Below are 15314 nucleotides of genomic sequence, written 5' to 3'. Positions count from 1 at the left end.
CGTGGGCGGCCGCACCTTGTGAATGGGCCGGGGGTGGGCCTGGCGCGCCCCCAGCTACCTGTCGCTTCGGCCAATCAGAAAATCGCTCCGCTGCCCCGCCAATCAGAGGCTTGTCGCTAGGTAGATTAGAGCCCGGGGTCACCAGAGAGAGGGCGGGCTCGCACCCATCGTGCAAGCGCTGCCGGCCAATCACGGGAAGAGGAGGCCAGTGATTGACACGAGAAGGGGCTAACCGCAAGGCGTGTCGCCGGGGAGGCGTGCGGCAGTTTAGAGCGACATCTCCTTCAGCCAATCCCAGCGGGGGGGCGCGTCGCGGGGGCGGGGCGGTTCGCGGCGGCGGCCAATGGGAGGCGGGGGGCGGGCGGCGGCGGGCCGGTACGCGGGGCGGCGGCGGCGACCGGAGTCGCCATGGGGCCGCGCGGGGCGGCGCGGCTGGCGGCGGGGCTGACGCTGGCGCTGGGGGCGGCGGTGGCGCTGGGGCTGCGACACCGGCACCGGGACCCCCGCGGCGGCGGGATGGCGGCGGCGGTGGCGGCGGGGGGCGAGGCCTGCGGCGGCCTGCGCGGCGTCCCGGCCGCCCTCGGTAACAACACGCACCAGGTGAGTCCGGACGGACGGACGGGCTCCGGGGGAAGCGGGGGGCGGGGGACAGCGGGGAGTCCCCCGGGGGACAGGCGGACGGGCACCACCACCGCCCCCCCCCCGCCTCGCCCCGGCCGGCGCCTGTGGGACGGACGGACCGACCGAGGGACGGGCGGACAGGTCCCCGCCCCGGGGCCTGGCGGGGCCTGGCGAGGGCAGGTGGCTTCTTGTGGGGCGGGACGGATGGACGGACACCCCTCCTGCATGCCCTGGGACGGAGGGACGGACAGACAGACAGACACCCCCCTTCCATCCCCTGGGATGGACAGGCAGGCGGACGGACGGACGGACGGACACCCTCCCCTGGGACAGACGGACAGACATCCCTCTCCATCGCCTGGGGTGGAGGGACGGACAGACAGACAGACAGACAGACGTCCCCCTCCCCACGTTCCCTGGGACAGACAGATGGACGGACAGACAGACGTCCTCCCCTGCATCCCCTGGGACAGGTGGACAGACATCCCCCTCCCCACGTCCTCTGGGACAGACAGACACACGGAGATCTCCCCCGACATCCCTTGGGACAGACAGACAGACAGACACACCCCCCCCCCCATATCCCCTGGAATGGACAGACAGACATCCCTCCTATATCCCCTGGGACAGACAGACAGGCGGACAGACAACCCCCACATCCCCTGGGATGGACAGACAGACAGACAGACGTACCCCCTACACCCCCTGGGAAGGACGGACAGACGCCCCCCTACACTCTCTGGGACGGACAGACAGACAGACCCCCCCCACACACATACCCTGGGATGGACAGACAGCCCCTCTGCATCTCCTGGGATGGACAGACAGACGGACAGGCACTCCCCTACACTCCCTGGGACAGACAGACACCCCCCTCCGCACCCCCTGGGACAGACGGATGGACAGACAGACACCCCCCTACACCCCGTGGGACAGACAGATGCCCCCCTACACCCCCCGGGGTGGACAGACAGACAGACACCCCCCTACACCCCGTGGGATGGAGGGACAGACACCCCCCCCGGCTCCCCCTGTGCCGGCTGGGGCAGGACCTGGGGGGGCCGGACGGGACAGAGGGACAGACAGAGGGACAGACCGGGCGCTGCCCTGCGGGTGCCAGCAGAGGCACCTGCTGCAGCGGGACGGGCGCCTGCGCAGGGACGGACAGACGGACGGACACCGCCTGCCAGCGGGCGGGAGACAGAGCCCCCCCTGCCCCCGGTAACCCCCCCCGGTGGGGAGCAGCCCCCGCCCCAGACCCCCATGGACAGACTGGGGGAGAGGGCGGACGGACGGACGGACGGACAGACAGGGGGATCCTGACCTCGTCCCCGCGGGTTGATCATTAACCCAGGCAGGGCCGGGGCGGGAGGGGGGGGGGGGGGGGACGGATCCGGGCCGGGATCCGTTGGCTCTCGGCCACCGGCTGCGCCCGGCCGGTTGCCGCTGGGTGGCGGTGGCTTTGCCAGCCCAGTTTGACCAGTCCCTTGACTGGTCCCGCACCAGTTTAACCTTTCTTCCCCCTTATTTTCCCCCCCCCCCCCGGCCTCCATAAGGGGATGCCTCCCGCAGGGTGGGACACGGGGACGGGGTGGCACCGCGGGGGTCCCCTCCCTGTCACCTCTCCCCGGCGCTCCGGGGGTGTCGGGGACACCGCGGCCCTGACCTTGTCCCCGCCGCAGGGCTCCCCTTCTCCCTGCCTGCCTGGGGCTGCCGGCGTCCCTGTCCCCCGCAGGTGTCCCCCCGTGTCCCGTGGGTGTCCCCAGCCAACCCCCACCCCGCTCCCATCTGCCCGCTCCAGTCCAAACCAGTGTCCCCCAGTGCCACCGTGGGGGTCTCTGGCTTGCAGGCAGCTGCCTGGCAGCCTGAGTGGGGTGGGGGGGGTGGGGGTGGGGGCTCAGGGAGGGGGTGAGTGGCACAGAGGGGACCCCCCCACCCCCCATGCTGTGGGGACGGGGTAGTGTCACCTGCCTGGGTGGCAGGGGAGGGTGCCGGGACCCCAGCGTCCCCTGGGAGGGGGTGGCCACGGGGCTCGTTGCAGCCCTGTCCTGGGGGGGGGGGGGCGTGTCCGGTGCTTGTGTCGTGTCCCCCCCCCCCGGGTGACAGTGTGCTTTTGCCATCTCTTGCCTCGCAGTGCGTCTTCGATGACCTCAGCGGCTCCGTGTCACTGTCCTGGGTGGGCGACAGCACGGGGGTAAGTGCTGGGGGGGGGGGGGCTTCACCCCCCAAAGTTCCCTCTTTTGGGGGGGGGGGGGACGGGACAATGGCGTCCCCCTCCTGTGCCCGAGGGGCTGCAGGACTGGTGGGACCCAAAGCAGGGACTGGGATGAAGTCGGGGGGGGGGGATGTCCCGGGGAGGGGACAGCCCTTCTCCCTCGGGGAGGGGGGGGACAATAAGGTGGGGGGGTGGTCCTTGGGGCTCTGGGTGTCACCCTGATTGTCTGTCTGTCTGTCCCCGTGTCGTCCCGTCCCCCCCCCGCCCAGGTCATCCTGGTCCTGACGACCTTCCAGGTGCCGCTGGTCATCATGAGCTTTGGCCAGTCCAAGCTCTACCGCAGGTGAGCCCCCCCCACCACCCCCCCCGCCCCCTGCGCCCCGGGGACCCCGCGGGTGACACAGCGGGGACCTCCGGGAGCAGCTCCCCATCCCCCCCCCCCCCCCCACCTCCTCACCGTGCCCGTCCCTCCCTTCCAGCGAGGACTACGGCAAAACCTTCAAGGACATCACCGGCCTCATCAACAACACCTTCATCCGCACCGAGTTCGGCATGGCCATCGGCCCGGAAAACTCGGGAAAGGTAGGACGTCGCTCCCCCAGGACCCCCCCCCCCCCTCGCCGTCTCCCGGTAGATTTTTTTCCCGGGGTGGCTGATATTCTGCTCCGTGAATTTCCCCCCCACCCCCAGGTTATCCTGACGGGCGACGTCTCCGGCGGCAGCCGCGGCGGCAGGATCTTCCGCTCCTCCGATTTTGCCAAGAATTTTATCCAGACGGATTTACCCTTCCACCCCCTGGTGCAGATCTCCTACCACCCCCAAAAATCCCACTGCCTGCTGGCCCTCAGCACCGAGGTGAGAGCCGGGAGGGGGGGGCGGGCAGGATGAGACACCCCCCCCACACCCCCACCCCCCTCCCCCCGCCAAAATGGGGCTGGACGAGGGTGATGCTTCCCTACGGATGAGCTGGATCGTGGACACGAGTCCTGGGCTGGATGGGGGAGGCATCCCACAGGGATGGGGGTGGCGGGGTGGGGGGGGAACCGCAGTTGGGGATGGGGGTTTGCAGCCCCCGGAGTTGGGGGGGAGGCTGTTTGTTTTTATGGGGGGGGGGGGGGGGCGTCGCTTATAACCAACCCCTCGGCTCTTGCAGAACGGGCTCTGGGTCTCCAAGGATTTCGGGGAGACGTGGGAGGAGATCCACAAAGCCGTCTGTCTGGCCAAGTGGTGAGCGTTGTCCGCTTTTTATTCTTGGGGGGGGGCAGAGATAATTTGGAGCGGGGGGAGTGGAATAATTTGGTGGCGGGGGGGGGGATGGCAGCGTGAGCCGTCAGGGGGACACCCCCCACACACACACCCAAACCCCCGGGAGCGATGCCACGTCTGCAGGCGGTGGCATCTTGGACCACCGTGTCCCACCTGGATTGGGCGAGGGGGGGGGGGGGGTTGTGTCGTCCGTGTGTGTCCCGTCCCCCCCCCTCTTCACTTTTTTCTCCCCCAGGGGTGCGAACGACACCATCTTCTTCACCACCTACCTGAACAACTCCTGCAGTAAGTCCTTCCTCCTCCCCCCTCACCTCCTTCGGGGTGTCACTGTCACTTCAGGGGGGCCGGGGGGGGGGTCTGCGGGAGCCTCCCACCCCCCCCGGGGCAGAGCCCCCCACAGAGAGCTTGGGAAGAGCCGGAGGCTGGGGGGTGGGGGGGGGAAATATTAATTAATCCCCCGTTAATCCCCCGTCCCTTCTTCTTAAGAAGCTGATCTGGGGTTACTGGAGCTCAAGAAAACCTCCGACTTCGGCAAAGCCTTCAAGGTCATCGGCACCAAGATTTACTCCTTCGGCCTGGGAGGACGCTTCCTTTTTGCCTCCGTTATGACAGAGAAGGTCCTCGTCCCCCCCCTCGCCTTTTCTGGGCTGGCGGCTTGTCCCCCCCGCTTCGGCGTCGAAGACGAAGGCTGACGATGCTTTGGCCTTCCTCAGGGTACCACCCGGCGCATCCACGTCTCCCTCGACCAAGGCGAGACCTGGAACATGGCGCAGCTCCCGTCCGTCGGCCACGAGCAGTTTTACTCCATCCTGGCGGCAAACGACGACCTGGTGTTCATGCACGTGGACGAGCCGGGAGGTGAGCGGCACCGGGTGACAGGGGACGCATCCAAGGGTTGGGGGACAACCGGCACCGTCTCTGCAGCTCCCAGCGCGGGGCTCGGCTGGGCTTTGGAGGAAAAGGGCTTTTGCGTTAAGAAGGAGACGGAGCTGTTGGAGCGGGGCCGGAGGAGGCCCCGGAGCTGCTGGGAGGGCTGGAGCCCCTCTGCTGTGGGGACAGGCTGAGAGAGCTGGGGGGGTTCAGCCTGGAGAAGAGAAGGCTCCGGGGAGACCTTCCAGCCCCTTCCAGTCCCTAAAGGGGCTCCAGGAAAGCTAGGGAGGGACTCTGGAGCAGGGAGGGGAGCCATGGGACGAGGGGGAATGGCTTCAAATGGAAAAAGGGGAGATTTAGATTGGATATCGGGAAGAAATTCTTGGCTGTGAGGGCGGTGAGCCCCTGGCCCAGGTTGCCCAGAGAAGCTGTGGCTGCCCCATCCCTGGAGGGGTTCAAGGCCAGGTTGGACGGGGCTTGGAGCAACCTGGGCTGGTGGGAGGTGTCCCTGCCCAGGGCAGGGGGTGGCACTGGCTGGGCTTTAAGGTCCCTTCCACGCCGAACCCTTCTGTGCTTCTATGATTAAGGCGTTGCTAATTAGCAGGCTGCCGTTTGCAGCACGCGGGGACCGTCACCGCGCTGGGTCCCCCGTCACCACGCTGGGTCCCTTTTGCGGCGCTGGGGAGTTTCTCCTCTTCCCGAGACACCCCGGCGGGGGGGTGGTTTGCTGGTGCCGATGCCGGTCTGTGGTGGCCCAGTGGGAGCAGCCACCCCCCCGCCGCCACCCCCACCCCGCAGCTCACTGCTGTCCCTCTTGCAGACACGGGTTTTGGCACCATTTACACCTCCGACGACCGCGGCATCGTCTACTCCAAGTCCTTGGAGCGGCACCTCTACACCACCACCGGCGGGGAGACCGACTTCACCAACGTCACCTCCCTGCGCGGCATCTACATCACCAGCGTCCTCTCCGAAGGTGGGCGGCCGCCTCTCCGTGTGTCCCCTTCCCCCACCCCAAAACCGGGGTGACACCTCGCCAGGGTTGGCCGTGGCGGGGGGGTGGCCGGAGGGGAGCGTGACCTCCCCGTGCCGGCGGGGGGTGAGGAGATGCCGGGCATCCTCCCGACGCCGGCGGCTCTTCCTCCTCTTCCTCCCACCAGACAATTCCATCCAGTCCGTGATCACTTTTGACCGCGGCGGGGAGTGGGTGCCGCTGCGGAAACCCAAAAACACCACCTGCGACTCCACGGCCAGGAGCAAGGAAGAGGTGGGTCCGTCCCCGGGGGTGGGGGGGTCCCGGTGCCGTTCCCCTCGGGGGTATCCTCCGTCCTCCGCCAGGGGGATGCTGGGGGGGCGAGGAATCCGTCCCGCAGCCCCCGCCGGCGATGCTGAGGGCTGCGGGTCGCACCGTGGGGCCGCACGACAAGCCCTGGGGAGGTTTTTGGTGGGGAGGGGGTGTCCTGGCGGTGGTCCCCAGTAGCCACTGGGAGTTAATGGGCGAATTGTCGTGTGTCCCCCCCCCGCCCCGCCGCCCCCGGTGCTGGTCCCCACGGGCTCTCCTCTTGCGCTTGCAGTGCAGCCTCCACATCCACGCCTCCTACAGCATCTCCCAGAAGCTGAACGTCCCCATGGCTCCCCTCTCCGAGCCCAACGCCGTCGGCATCGTCATCGCCCACGGTACCGAACCCCCCGCGGGGCGGTTGGCGGGGACGGGGAGCCTTGGTCTTTGTGTCACCTTCCCCCGCCACCGTCACCCCGCCACCGTCACCCCGTCCTTTCTCCCAGGGAGCGTCGGGGGGGCCATCTCGGTGATGAGCCCCGACGTCTACATCTCGGACGACGGGGGTTACACCTGGGCCCGGATGCTGGAGGGGCCGCACCATTACGCCATCCTGGACTCGGGGGGGCTCATCGTGGCCATCGAGCACACCAGCCAGCCCGTCAACGTCATCGAGTACGCACAGGCTGTCCCCGAGCGAAGGGAGGTGGCGGGGACAGGGGGTGCCGCGGGAGGTGGCTCGTTGACCCGCTTGTCCCCTGGCGCGGCAGGTTCTCGACGGACGAAGGGCAGTGCTGGTACAAGTACGTCTTCTCCAAGGAGCCCATCTTCTTCACCGGGCTGGCCTCGGAGCCGGGGGCTCGTTCCATGAACGTCAGCATCTGGGGCTTCCGCGGCAACTTCCTCTCCCGAAAATGGGTCTCCTACACCATCGACTTCAGCGAGCTGCTCAGCAGGACCTGTGAGAGCTGTTGGGGGACAGCTGGGGACAAACGGGGAGAGGGACAACCTGGGCTGGGGACAAGCAGGACTAGGGACAGCCAGGGCCGGGCTGGGGACGACTGAGGTGGGGACAGCCAGGACTGGGCCAGGGACAACCAGGGCTTGGGACAACCAAGACTGAGCTGGGGGACAGCTGGGGCTGGGGACAAGCAGGATGGGACAACCAGGGCTGGGTTGGGCTGGGGGACAACCAGGACTGGGATCAACCGGGGCTGAGCTGGGGAGAACTGGGGCTGGGGACAGCCAGGGCCGGGGACATTTGGGACTGGGCCAGGGACAACCAGGGATTCGGACAACCAGGACTGGTCTGGGGGACAACCAGGGCTGGGGACAATGAGGACTGGGGACAGACAGGGTCAGGGACAAGCAGGGCTGAGGACAGCCAGGACTGGGCTGGGGACAACCAGGGCTGGGGACAGTCAGGATGGGACAACGAGAGCTGGGCTGGGGACAACTGGGGTTGGGGACAGCCAGGACTGGGCTGGGGACAGCCAGGGCCAGGGACAATCAGGGCCGGGGACAGCTGGGACTGGGCCAGGGACAAGCAGGGCTGGGGACAACCAGGACTGGTCTGGGGGACAACCGGGGCTGGGGACAATCAGGCTTGGGGACAACTGGGACTGGGGACAACCAGGGCTGGGGACAGCTGGGGCTGGGGACAACCAAGGCCGGGGACAGCCGGAACCGGGCCAGGGACAACTGGGACTGGGGACAACCGGGACTGGGCTGAGGACAACTGAGGCTGGGGACAACCAGGGCCAGGGACAGCCAGGACCGGACCAGGGACAACCAGGGCTTGGGACAACCAGGACTGGTCTGGGGGACAACGGGGACTGGGGACAACGGGGACTGGGGACAACCAGGACTGGGCTGGGGACAGCCAGGACTAGGGACAGCCAGGACTGGGCTAGGAGGCAACTGGAGCTGGGGACAGCCAGGAGCGGGCTGGGGACAGCTGGGACTGGGCTGGGGACAACCAGGTCTGGGGACAGCCAGGATGGGACAGCCAGGGCTGGGCTGGGGACAACTAGGACTGGGGACAGCCAGGATGGGACAACCGGGGCTGGGGACAGCCAGGGCTGGGCTGGGGACAACTGAGGCTGGGGACAACCAGGGCTGGGGACAGCCAGGGCCGGGCTGGGGACAGCCGGGGCTGGGGACAGCCGGGACTGGGCTGGGGGACGCTCTTTTCCCCCCACCCTCGGTGCGGGTGACACTATCGGAGTCTGTCCCTGGGGAGCGTGGCCCCGGGTCCCCACCGCGGGGACGGTGCGCCGGGGTCTCACCGGGTCGGGGGTCCCGTGGCTCGTGCCGGGCTGGTTCCCCACGGCGGTGACATCCCCGGTGTGCGTCGTCCCCCCCCGGCCCGGGGACCCCGCGGCGCTGAGCCCCGTCCCTCGCAGGCGAGGACAAGGACTACACCATCTGGCTGGCGCACTCCAGCGATCCCAGCGACCCCAGCGACGGCTGCATACTGGGCTACAAGGAACAATACCGCCGGCTCCGCAAATCCTCCGTCTGCCAGAACGGCCGGGACTACGCCGTGACCAAGCAACCGTCCGTCTGTCCCTGCACCCTGGAGGATTTCCTCTGGTACCTTCCGTCATCCCGTCTTCCCTCCTCCCCCCCGGCCCCGGGGCGGGATGGGTCTCACCCCTCCCGGGTGGGCTTGAGGTGGTGGTGGTGGTGCTGGTGTGGGAGAGGGGTCGCTCTCATCTCCTTCTTCCCGCAGCGATTTTGGGTACTACCGACCGGAGAACCAATCCGTCTGCGTGGAGCAGCCGGAGCTGAAGGGACACGACTTGGAATTCTGCCTCTACGGCCGGCGGGAGCTGCTCAAAACCAGCGGGTAAAGCTCGGCCAACGTCACCGCCGGAGCCGGCGTGGGGCAGGAGCAGGGCGGAAACCCCCAAATCCTTGGGGAATCCTGCCCCGTCGCCTTGGAATTGGAGGGGTGGCGGTCCTTGGGAAGCGGCTGCGGGTGTCACCAAGGCGGCGTCACTTCTCCCATCTCCAGGTACCGGAAAATCCCCGGGGATAAGTGTTCGGGAGGGGAGAGCCCGAGCCGGGAGGAGAAGGACATGAAGAAGAAATGCACCAGCAACTTCCTCAACCCCAGCCAGCTGGTAGGTGACGGTGACACCGGCCAGGAGGTGACGGTGACACTGGCCGGGTGCGGTGACGGCTCCGGGCGTCGGGCCATCTCCTGCCCGTAGCCGTGGAGCCAAGAACTCCGCCATGGGCAGGAATCTCCTGCCTCAATCCGCCCGCCCGGATCCTGGCTGGGTGCTGCGGGGACCTGGTGGCTTTTACTCCCCTCCCTGAGGTGTCGGGGACGCGGTGACACCCCCCCCAACCCCCTACCTCCCCCCCCCCAAAACTGGGGGTTCTTCCTCCGCAGGCGGCGTCCACCAGCTCCACCCCCATCATCCTGGCCGTGGTGGCCGTGCTGCTCGTCACCGCCGTGGCCGGAGTCCTCCTCGTCAAGAAATACGTCTGCGGGGGCAGGTGAGGGACCCTCCGTCCTTGTCACCGCGGGGCTGGGGTGACCCCATGTCGTGCCGCCCCCCCCCCCCCCCACCAAGATCCCGGCAATCCCTGGGGAGCACCCCCTACCCGCACCCAGCTCTTTGCAGGATGAGTGTTTTCCCCGCGCCGGGGCGGGGGGACGTGCCGGGTGAGTGTCCCCCCCATCCGCAGGGGGGACATGCTGGAGGTACAGGTGACCCCACACGTCCCCCCCCACACACACTTTCCTCTGGCTCCCGCAGGTTCCTGGTCCATCGCTACTCCGTCCTCCGGCAGCACGCGGAGGCCAACGGCGTGGAAGGGATAGACGCGCTGGACCCCGGCACCCCGGCCAGCAAAGGGGGCTACCACGATGACTCCGACGAGGTGAGCGTGGCCGCGTGCGTGTCCCGTGTCCCCCCCCACCCCCCACCCCTTCCAAAGGACCCCCCCCAGCCTCCGGCGGAGGACTGGATGGAGAGACGAGGGGAGGGCGGTGAGCGTTGCCTGCCTTGACTTCGGCGAGGCGTCGGACGCCGTCTCCCACAGCATCCTCCTGGGGAAGCTTGGGAAGCGGGGGTCGGATGAATGGAGAGCGGTGGGGGGGGGAGGGGGGGATGGAAAACTGGTGGAAAGCCGGAGCTCCGAGGGGCGTGACGGTGGGGGCACGGCGTCGAGTTGGAGGTCGGCGGCGAGTGGTGGTCCCTGGGGGTCAGTACCGGGTCCAGTCCTGTTCCATATATCCACCGATGACCTGGGAGCCCTGGGGGACACCAAGTTGCCCGTGAGCCAGCGATGGGCCCTGGTGGCCAAGAAGGCCAATGGCATCCTGGGTGGGGGGGGCATCAAGAAGAGCGTGGCCAGCGGGTGGAGGGAGGTTCATCCTCCCCCTCGGCTCTGCCCTGGGGAGGCCACAGCTGGAGCACTGGGGCCAGTTCTGGGCTCCCCGGTTCCAGAAGGACAGGGAACTGCCGGAGAATCCCACAATCCCAAGACTGGCCGAGGGGGGCGTGGGAAGGGACCTCTGGGGATCACCCAGTCCCACCTCCTGCCAGAGCAGGGTCACCCAGAGCAGGTGGCACAGGAACGCGTCCGGGGGGGTTTGGGATGTCTCCAGAGACGGAGACTCCCCCACCTCTCTGGGCAGCCTGTGCCAGGGCTCTGCCACCCTCAGGGTGAAGAAGTTCCTCCTCGTGTTGAGATGGAACTTCCCATGGTCAAGTTTGTGCCCGTTGCCCCTTGTCCTGTCCCCGGGCACCACTGAGAAGAGCCTGGCCCCATCCTCCTGACACCCCCCCTGTCAGTATTTATCAGCGTTGATAAGATCCCCCCTCAGCCGTCTTTTTCCAGACTGAAAAGACCCAAATCCCTCAGCCTTTCTTCGTAAGGAAGCAATTCTTGGCTGTGAGGGTGGTGGGACCCTGGCCCAGGTTGCCCAGAGAAGCTGTGGCTGCCCCATCCCTGGAGGGGTTCAAGGCCAGGTTGGACGGGGCTTGGAGCAACCTGGGCTGGTGGGAGGTGTCCCTGCCCAGGGCAGGGGGGTGGGACAAGATGATCTTTAAGGTCCCTCCCAACCTGAACCGTTCCGTGATTCTATGATAAGAGAGATGTTCCAGCCCCCTCGGCATCTCGGTAGCCCTTTGCTGTCCCCTCTCCAGGGCTACCAAGATGCTGAGGGGACTGGAACATCTCTCTGATGAAGAAAGGCTGAGGGATTTGGGTCTCTTCAGTCTGGAAAAAAGACGGCTGAGGGGGGATCTTATCAACGCTGATAAATACTGAAAGGGGGGGTGTCAGGAGGATGGGGCCAGGCTCTTCTCAGTGGTGCCCGGGGACAGGACAAGGGGCAACGGGCACAAACTTGCCCATGGGAAGTTCCATCTCAACATGAGGAGGAACTTCTTCACCCTGAGGGTGGCAGAGCCCTGGCACAGGCTGCCCAGAGAGGTGGGGGAGTCTCCGTCTCTGGAGACATCCCAACCCCCCCTGGACGCGTTCCTGTGCCACCTGCTCTGGGTGACCCTGCTCTGGCCGGGGGTGGGACGGGGTGATCCCCAGAGGTCCCTTCCCACCCCCCCCCTCAGCCAGTCTGGGATTCTCTGGCTCTCTTGGGGGGCAGCGGTGCCCGGGGGGGGGACGGCGGCGGGTGACGGCTGCGTCTCTTCCCCAGGACCTCCTGGAGTGACGGCGCTGACGCTGGGGACGCTGCCACCTACCCTGCACCGCGCTGGCAGGGACCCCCCCGTGTAGAACAGAGACACCCCCCCCGCCTCGCGCAGGACGGACCCCCCTTGTGCAGGACGGTTGTCCCCCCCGGCGCTGTCAGAGACCCCCCGACGCAGGCAGGGACCCCCCCGCACCCCCTGCCTGGGAGGGGGGGGTGGGCAGCTTCGTTGCTTGGTGGGGGGGGGCCACAACCCACGCAGGGGTTTAACCCTTGGTGGGGGGGGCGGGGAGCTTTTATGGTCTTTTATTTTTCCCTTTTCTGGGCTGTTTTATTTTAAGGCCGACCGAGTAGCAGCTTGGAGGAGCAGCCTCCGACCCCCCCACTCCCCCCCCCCTTGTCCCCAGGGTGCTGGGGACGAGCCCTGAGGTGTCACCGCTGCCGGCAGGAGGGGGGGGTGTCTCTGTTGGGGGGGGGGGGGTCGGGGGGGGGGGGCAGCAGCCACCTTTGCCCGCGGCTCCCGGCCCCGCTCCTCTTTCTTCTCCAAAGCAATACAAAGCCGGGCGGCCGGCGATGCTGCTGGGGCCCCCCCCGCCCCTAAAACCCCCCCAACTTGCGGGGGGAGGGGGGGTCCCCATGGCCGGGGGGGGTAGCGGCCCAGCTCTTCCCCCCTCCCCATTTTACACACCCCACACCCCCCCCCGGGCTGGTCTTGGCCGAGGGAAACGCAGCAATAATGAATTAAAGCTTGAAGCTCTTTACCCCGGGGGCTGGGGCGGGGGGGGGGGGCTCAGTCCCGGTTCCCCCCCCCACTCCCAGCCGGCAGCGGTGCAGGCAGGACAGGGCAGGGGGGGGATGAGAGGAGCATCCCACCCCGGCCCCCCCTCCCTGCCCCACGGCGGGTCTGTTCGCTGTGGGCTGGCATTGCCCCCCCCATGCCCCCCCCCGCGCCCCCCCCCCCGCTTGCACCCTGCCAGGGTTTGGTCCCAGCACTGGTAACAGTCTCCTTACACTGGAAATCCCCCATTTTTTGGGGGGGGGTGGGGGGTTTGCACCCCACGACAGCCCCCCCCCCCCCGCCGCCTCTCAGCTGGGGGTGCGGGGGCTTTATGTGAACCCCCCCCAGGACAGGGGCGGGGGGGGAGGGGGGGCTTTGCCTGATAACCGCCCCCCCCCCCCCCCCTCCAGCCCCAATGTGGGTTGTGGGGTGCAGTTGGGGGGGGGGGGGCATTGGGATGGGGGGCAGCAGGATGGAGGGGGGGTGCAGACGCCACCCCCCCCACCCCCTCCCACCCCCCCCCACCCCGGCCTTTTGCTCCCCCGCCCCTCACGACCCTATCGCGATAGGGCCCTGCTGTCGTGACATGTGGCTTCTGCTCCGCGCGCGTGTCCCCCGCCCCTGCCCGGGGCCCGGGGCCGGGGGGGGGGGCACAGCCCCAGCGCATGGGGGGGAACACACAGGGTCCACCCTGGGGAGCTGGGGGCGGCGGGGGGGGGGGGGGGGGTGTCACCGAGCCCCTTTCCCATCACTGACCAGTAGCCCTGGTGAACTGGTGGTGGTGGGTGGGGGGGGGGGATGGGACGGGGGGGGGGGCACGACACGGGATGGCTGAAGGGTAGAGAAGGTGCCCCCCACCCCCCAGGAGCAGGATCCGGGGAATTCCAGGCTTGTCCCCGTGTCCTCGGTACCGGAGCGGGGGGGAGGAAGGGCATGGAGAGGGTCACCCCGAGTGCCACTACCCTGCAGGACAACCCGCGGCCACCAAGGTTCGGGGCTGTGTTGGCCAACCTGGGGGCTGTGACATGCCCCCCCCCCCCCGGGGGCAGAGGGATGGGGCGTTATCTTGAGCTTCAGCAAAGCCTTTGATGTGGTTCTCCTGGAGGAACTGGTTGCTCAGGCCTTGGGGGAGGGTGGACTCTTCCATGGGTGACAAACTGGTTGGAGGTGGTGAACGGAGGGACATCCAGTTGGTGGCCGGTCAGGAGTGGTGTCCCCAGGGCTCGGGGCTGGTTCTGGTTAATATCTTCATCAAGGAGCTGGCCAAGGGGCCGGAGTTCTCCCTCGAGAACCTTGGCAGATGCCACCACAGAATCACAGGGTCTTCTAGGTTGGCGCGTTGACCTGCTGGAGGGTAGGGTGGCTCCACAGAGGAGTCGGGCCAGGCTGGGCCCATGATTGGAGGTCAACAGTGTGAGGGCCACCAACGTGTGAGGGTCACCACGGTGTGAGGGCCACCAACAATGTGAGGGTCACCATGGTGTGGGGTTCACCAATGGTTTGAGAGTCACCACAGTGTGAGGGTAACCAACAGTGTGAGGGCCACCAACGGTGTGAGAGCCACCAACAGTGTGAGGGCCACCATGGTGTGGGGTTCACCAATGGTGTGAGGGTAACCAACAATGTGAGGGCCACCGGCGGTGTGAGGGTCACCGTGGTTTCAGGGCCACCAGCGGTGCGAGGGCCACCATGGTGTGAGGGTTACCAGCGGTGTGAGGGCCACCAACGGTGTGAGGTTCATGAATGGTTTGAGGGTCACCACGGTGTGAGGGTCACCGTGGTGTGAGGGTGAGGGCCACCAGCGGTGTGAGGGCCACCACGGTGTGAGAGTCACCAGCAGTGCGAGGGCCACCAATGGTTTGAGGGTCACCTCGGTGTGAGGGTCTCCAGCGGTGTGAGGGTCACCATGGTGTGGGGTTCGCCAATGGTTTGAGGGTCACCATGGTGTGAGGGTAACCAACAATGTGAGGGCCACCACGGTGTGAGTCACCAGCAGTGTGAGGGTCACCATGGTGCGAGGGCCACCAGCGGTGTGAGGGTCACCATGGTGTGGGGTTCACCAATGGTTTGAGGGTCACCGTGGTATGAGGGCCACCAACGGCGTGAGGGTCACCATGGTTTCAGGGCCACCAGCGGTGTAGTGTGAGGGCCACCAAGAACGTGAGGGTCACCACGGTGTGAGGGCCACCAAGGCCAAGGGCCAGGTCCTACACTTGGGTCACACCAATCCCATGAACGCTCCAAGCTGGGGAAAGAGTGGCTGGAAAAGGGACGTGGACGTGGTGGAGCGTGGCCGGAGCCGGGACACAAAGCTGGGGGGGGAGACGGGGGGGGGGGTGGGTTCTGGAGAAGGAGGAGAAAGGGCTGGAGAACTTCTGGGGATTGCTGCCCAGGCCCGTGGTGGAGTGCCCCAACCCCCCCCCCCCCCGCCGCCAACCCCCAACCCTGGAGGTACCTAAACCCATGGAGATGCGCTGAGGTGACACCCCCCCACCCCCCCCGTGGGGCCGTGGTGGCTTTGGCGGTGGTGGGGCCACGCTTGGGTTCCATCATCTGAAATGTCCCCCCCCCCCCCCCAACCCGGTCAACTCCGTCATTTCCGTGCTTCCGC

At 67.5% G+C, this 15314-nt stretch overlaps 2 protein-coding genes across 3 annotated transcripts in view; one reads left to right on the top strand and one right to left on the bottom strand.

The window, feature by feature from the left end:
* Window positions 1-374: 374 nt before the first annotated feature.
* Window positions 375-12021, top strand: SORT1 (sortilin 1). 2 transcript variants are annotated; one of them, XM_074563955.1, is made up of 20 exons: window positions 375-600; window positions 2756-2815; window positions 3106-3179; window positions 3316-3418; window positions 3527-3691; window positions 3990-4063; window positions 4338-4387; window positions 4592-4719; window positions 4816-4960; window positions 5793-5948; window positions 6133-6239; window positions 6547-6649; window positions 6758-6926; window positions 7022-7212; window positions 8657-8846; window positions 8986-9102; window positions 9271-9379; window positions 9655-9761; window positions 10025-10148; window positions 11932-12021. In XM_074563955.1, the coding sequence occupies exons 1-20, from the start codon at window positions 409-411 to the stop codon at window positions 11944-11946; spliced, it is 2379 nt and encodes a 792-aa protein (XP_074420056.1). In that variant the 5' UTR covers window positions 375-408; the 3' UTR covers window positions 11947-12021. The 2 variants fall into 2 exon arrangements, with proteins under 2 accessions (XP_074420056.1, XP_074420054.1); XM_074563953.1 differs by having other exon boundaries at window positions 4589-4719.
* A 1883-nt stretch (window positions 12022-13904) lies between these two features.
* Window positions 13905-15314, bottom strand: part of LOC141733800 (cadherin EGF LAG seven-pass G-type receptor 2-like) — a 15494-nt gene continuing 14084 nt past the window's right edge. The window contains exon 5 of the mRNA XM_074564701.1: window positions 13905-14089. Coding sequence (XP_074420802.1) covers window positions 13905-14089 — 185 coding nt within the window. The remainder of the gene's footprint in view (window positions 14090-15314) is intronic.

The sequence above is a fragment of the Larus michahellis genome, chromosome 21, assembly GCF_964199755.1.
Source record: "Larus michahellis chromosome 21, bLarMic1.1, whole genome shotgun sequence".
Lineage (NCBI taxonomy): Eukaryota > Metazoa > Chordata > Aves > Charadriiformes > Laridae > Larus > Larus michahellis.
Note: the sequence above shows the minus strand (reverse complement) of the source record. Positions and strands in the feature narration are given on the sequence as shown.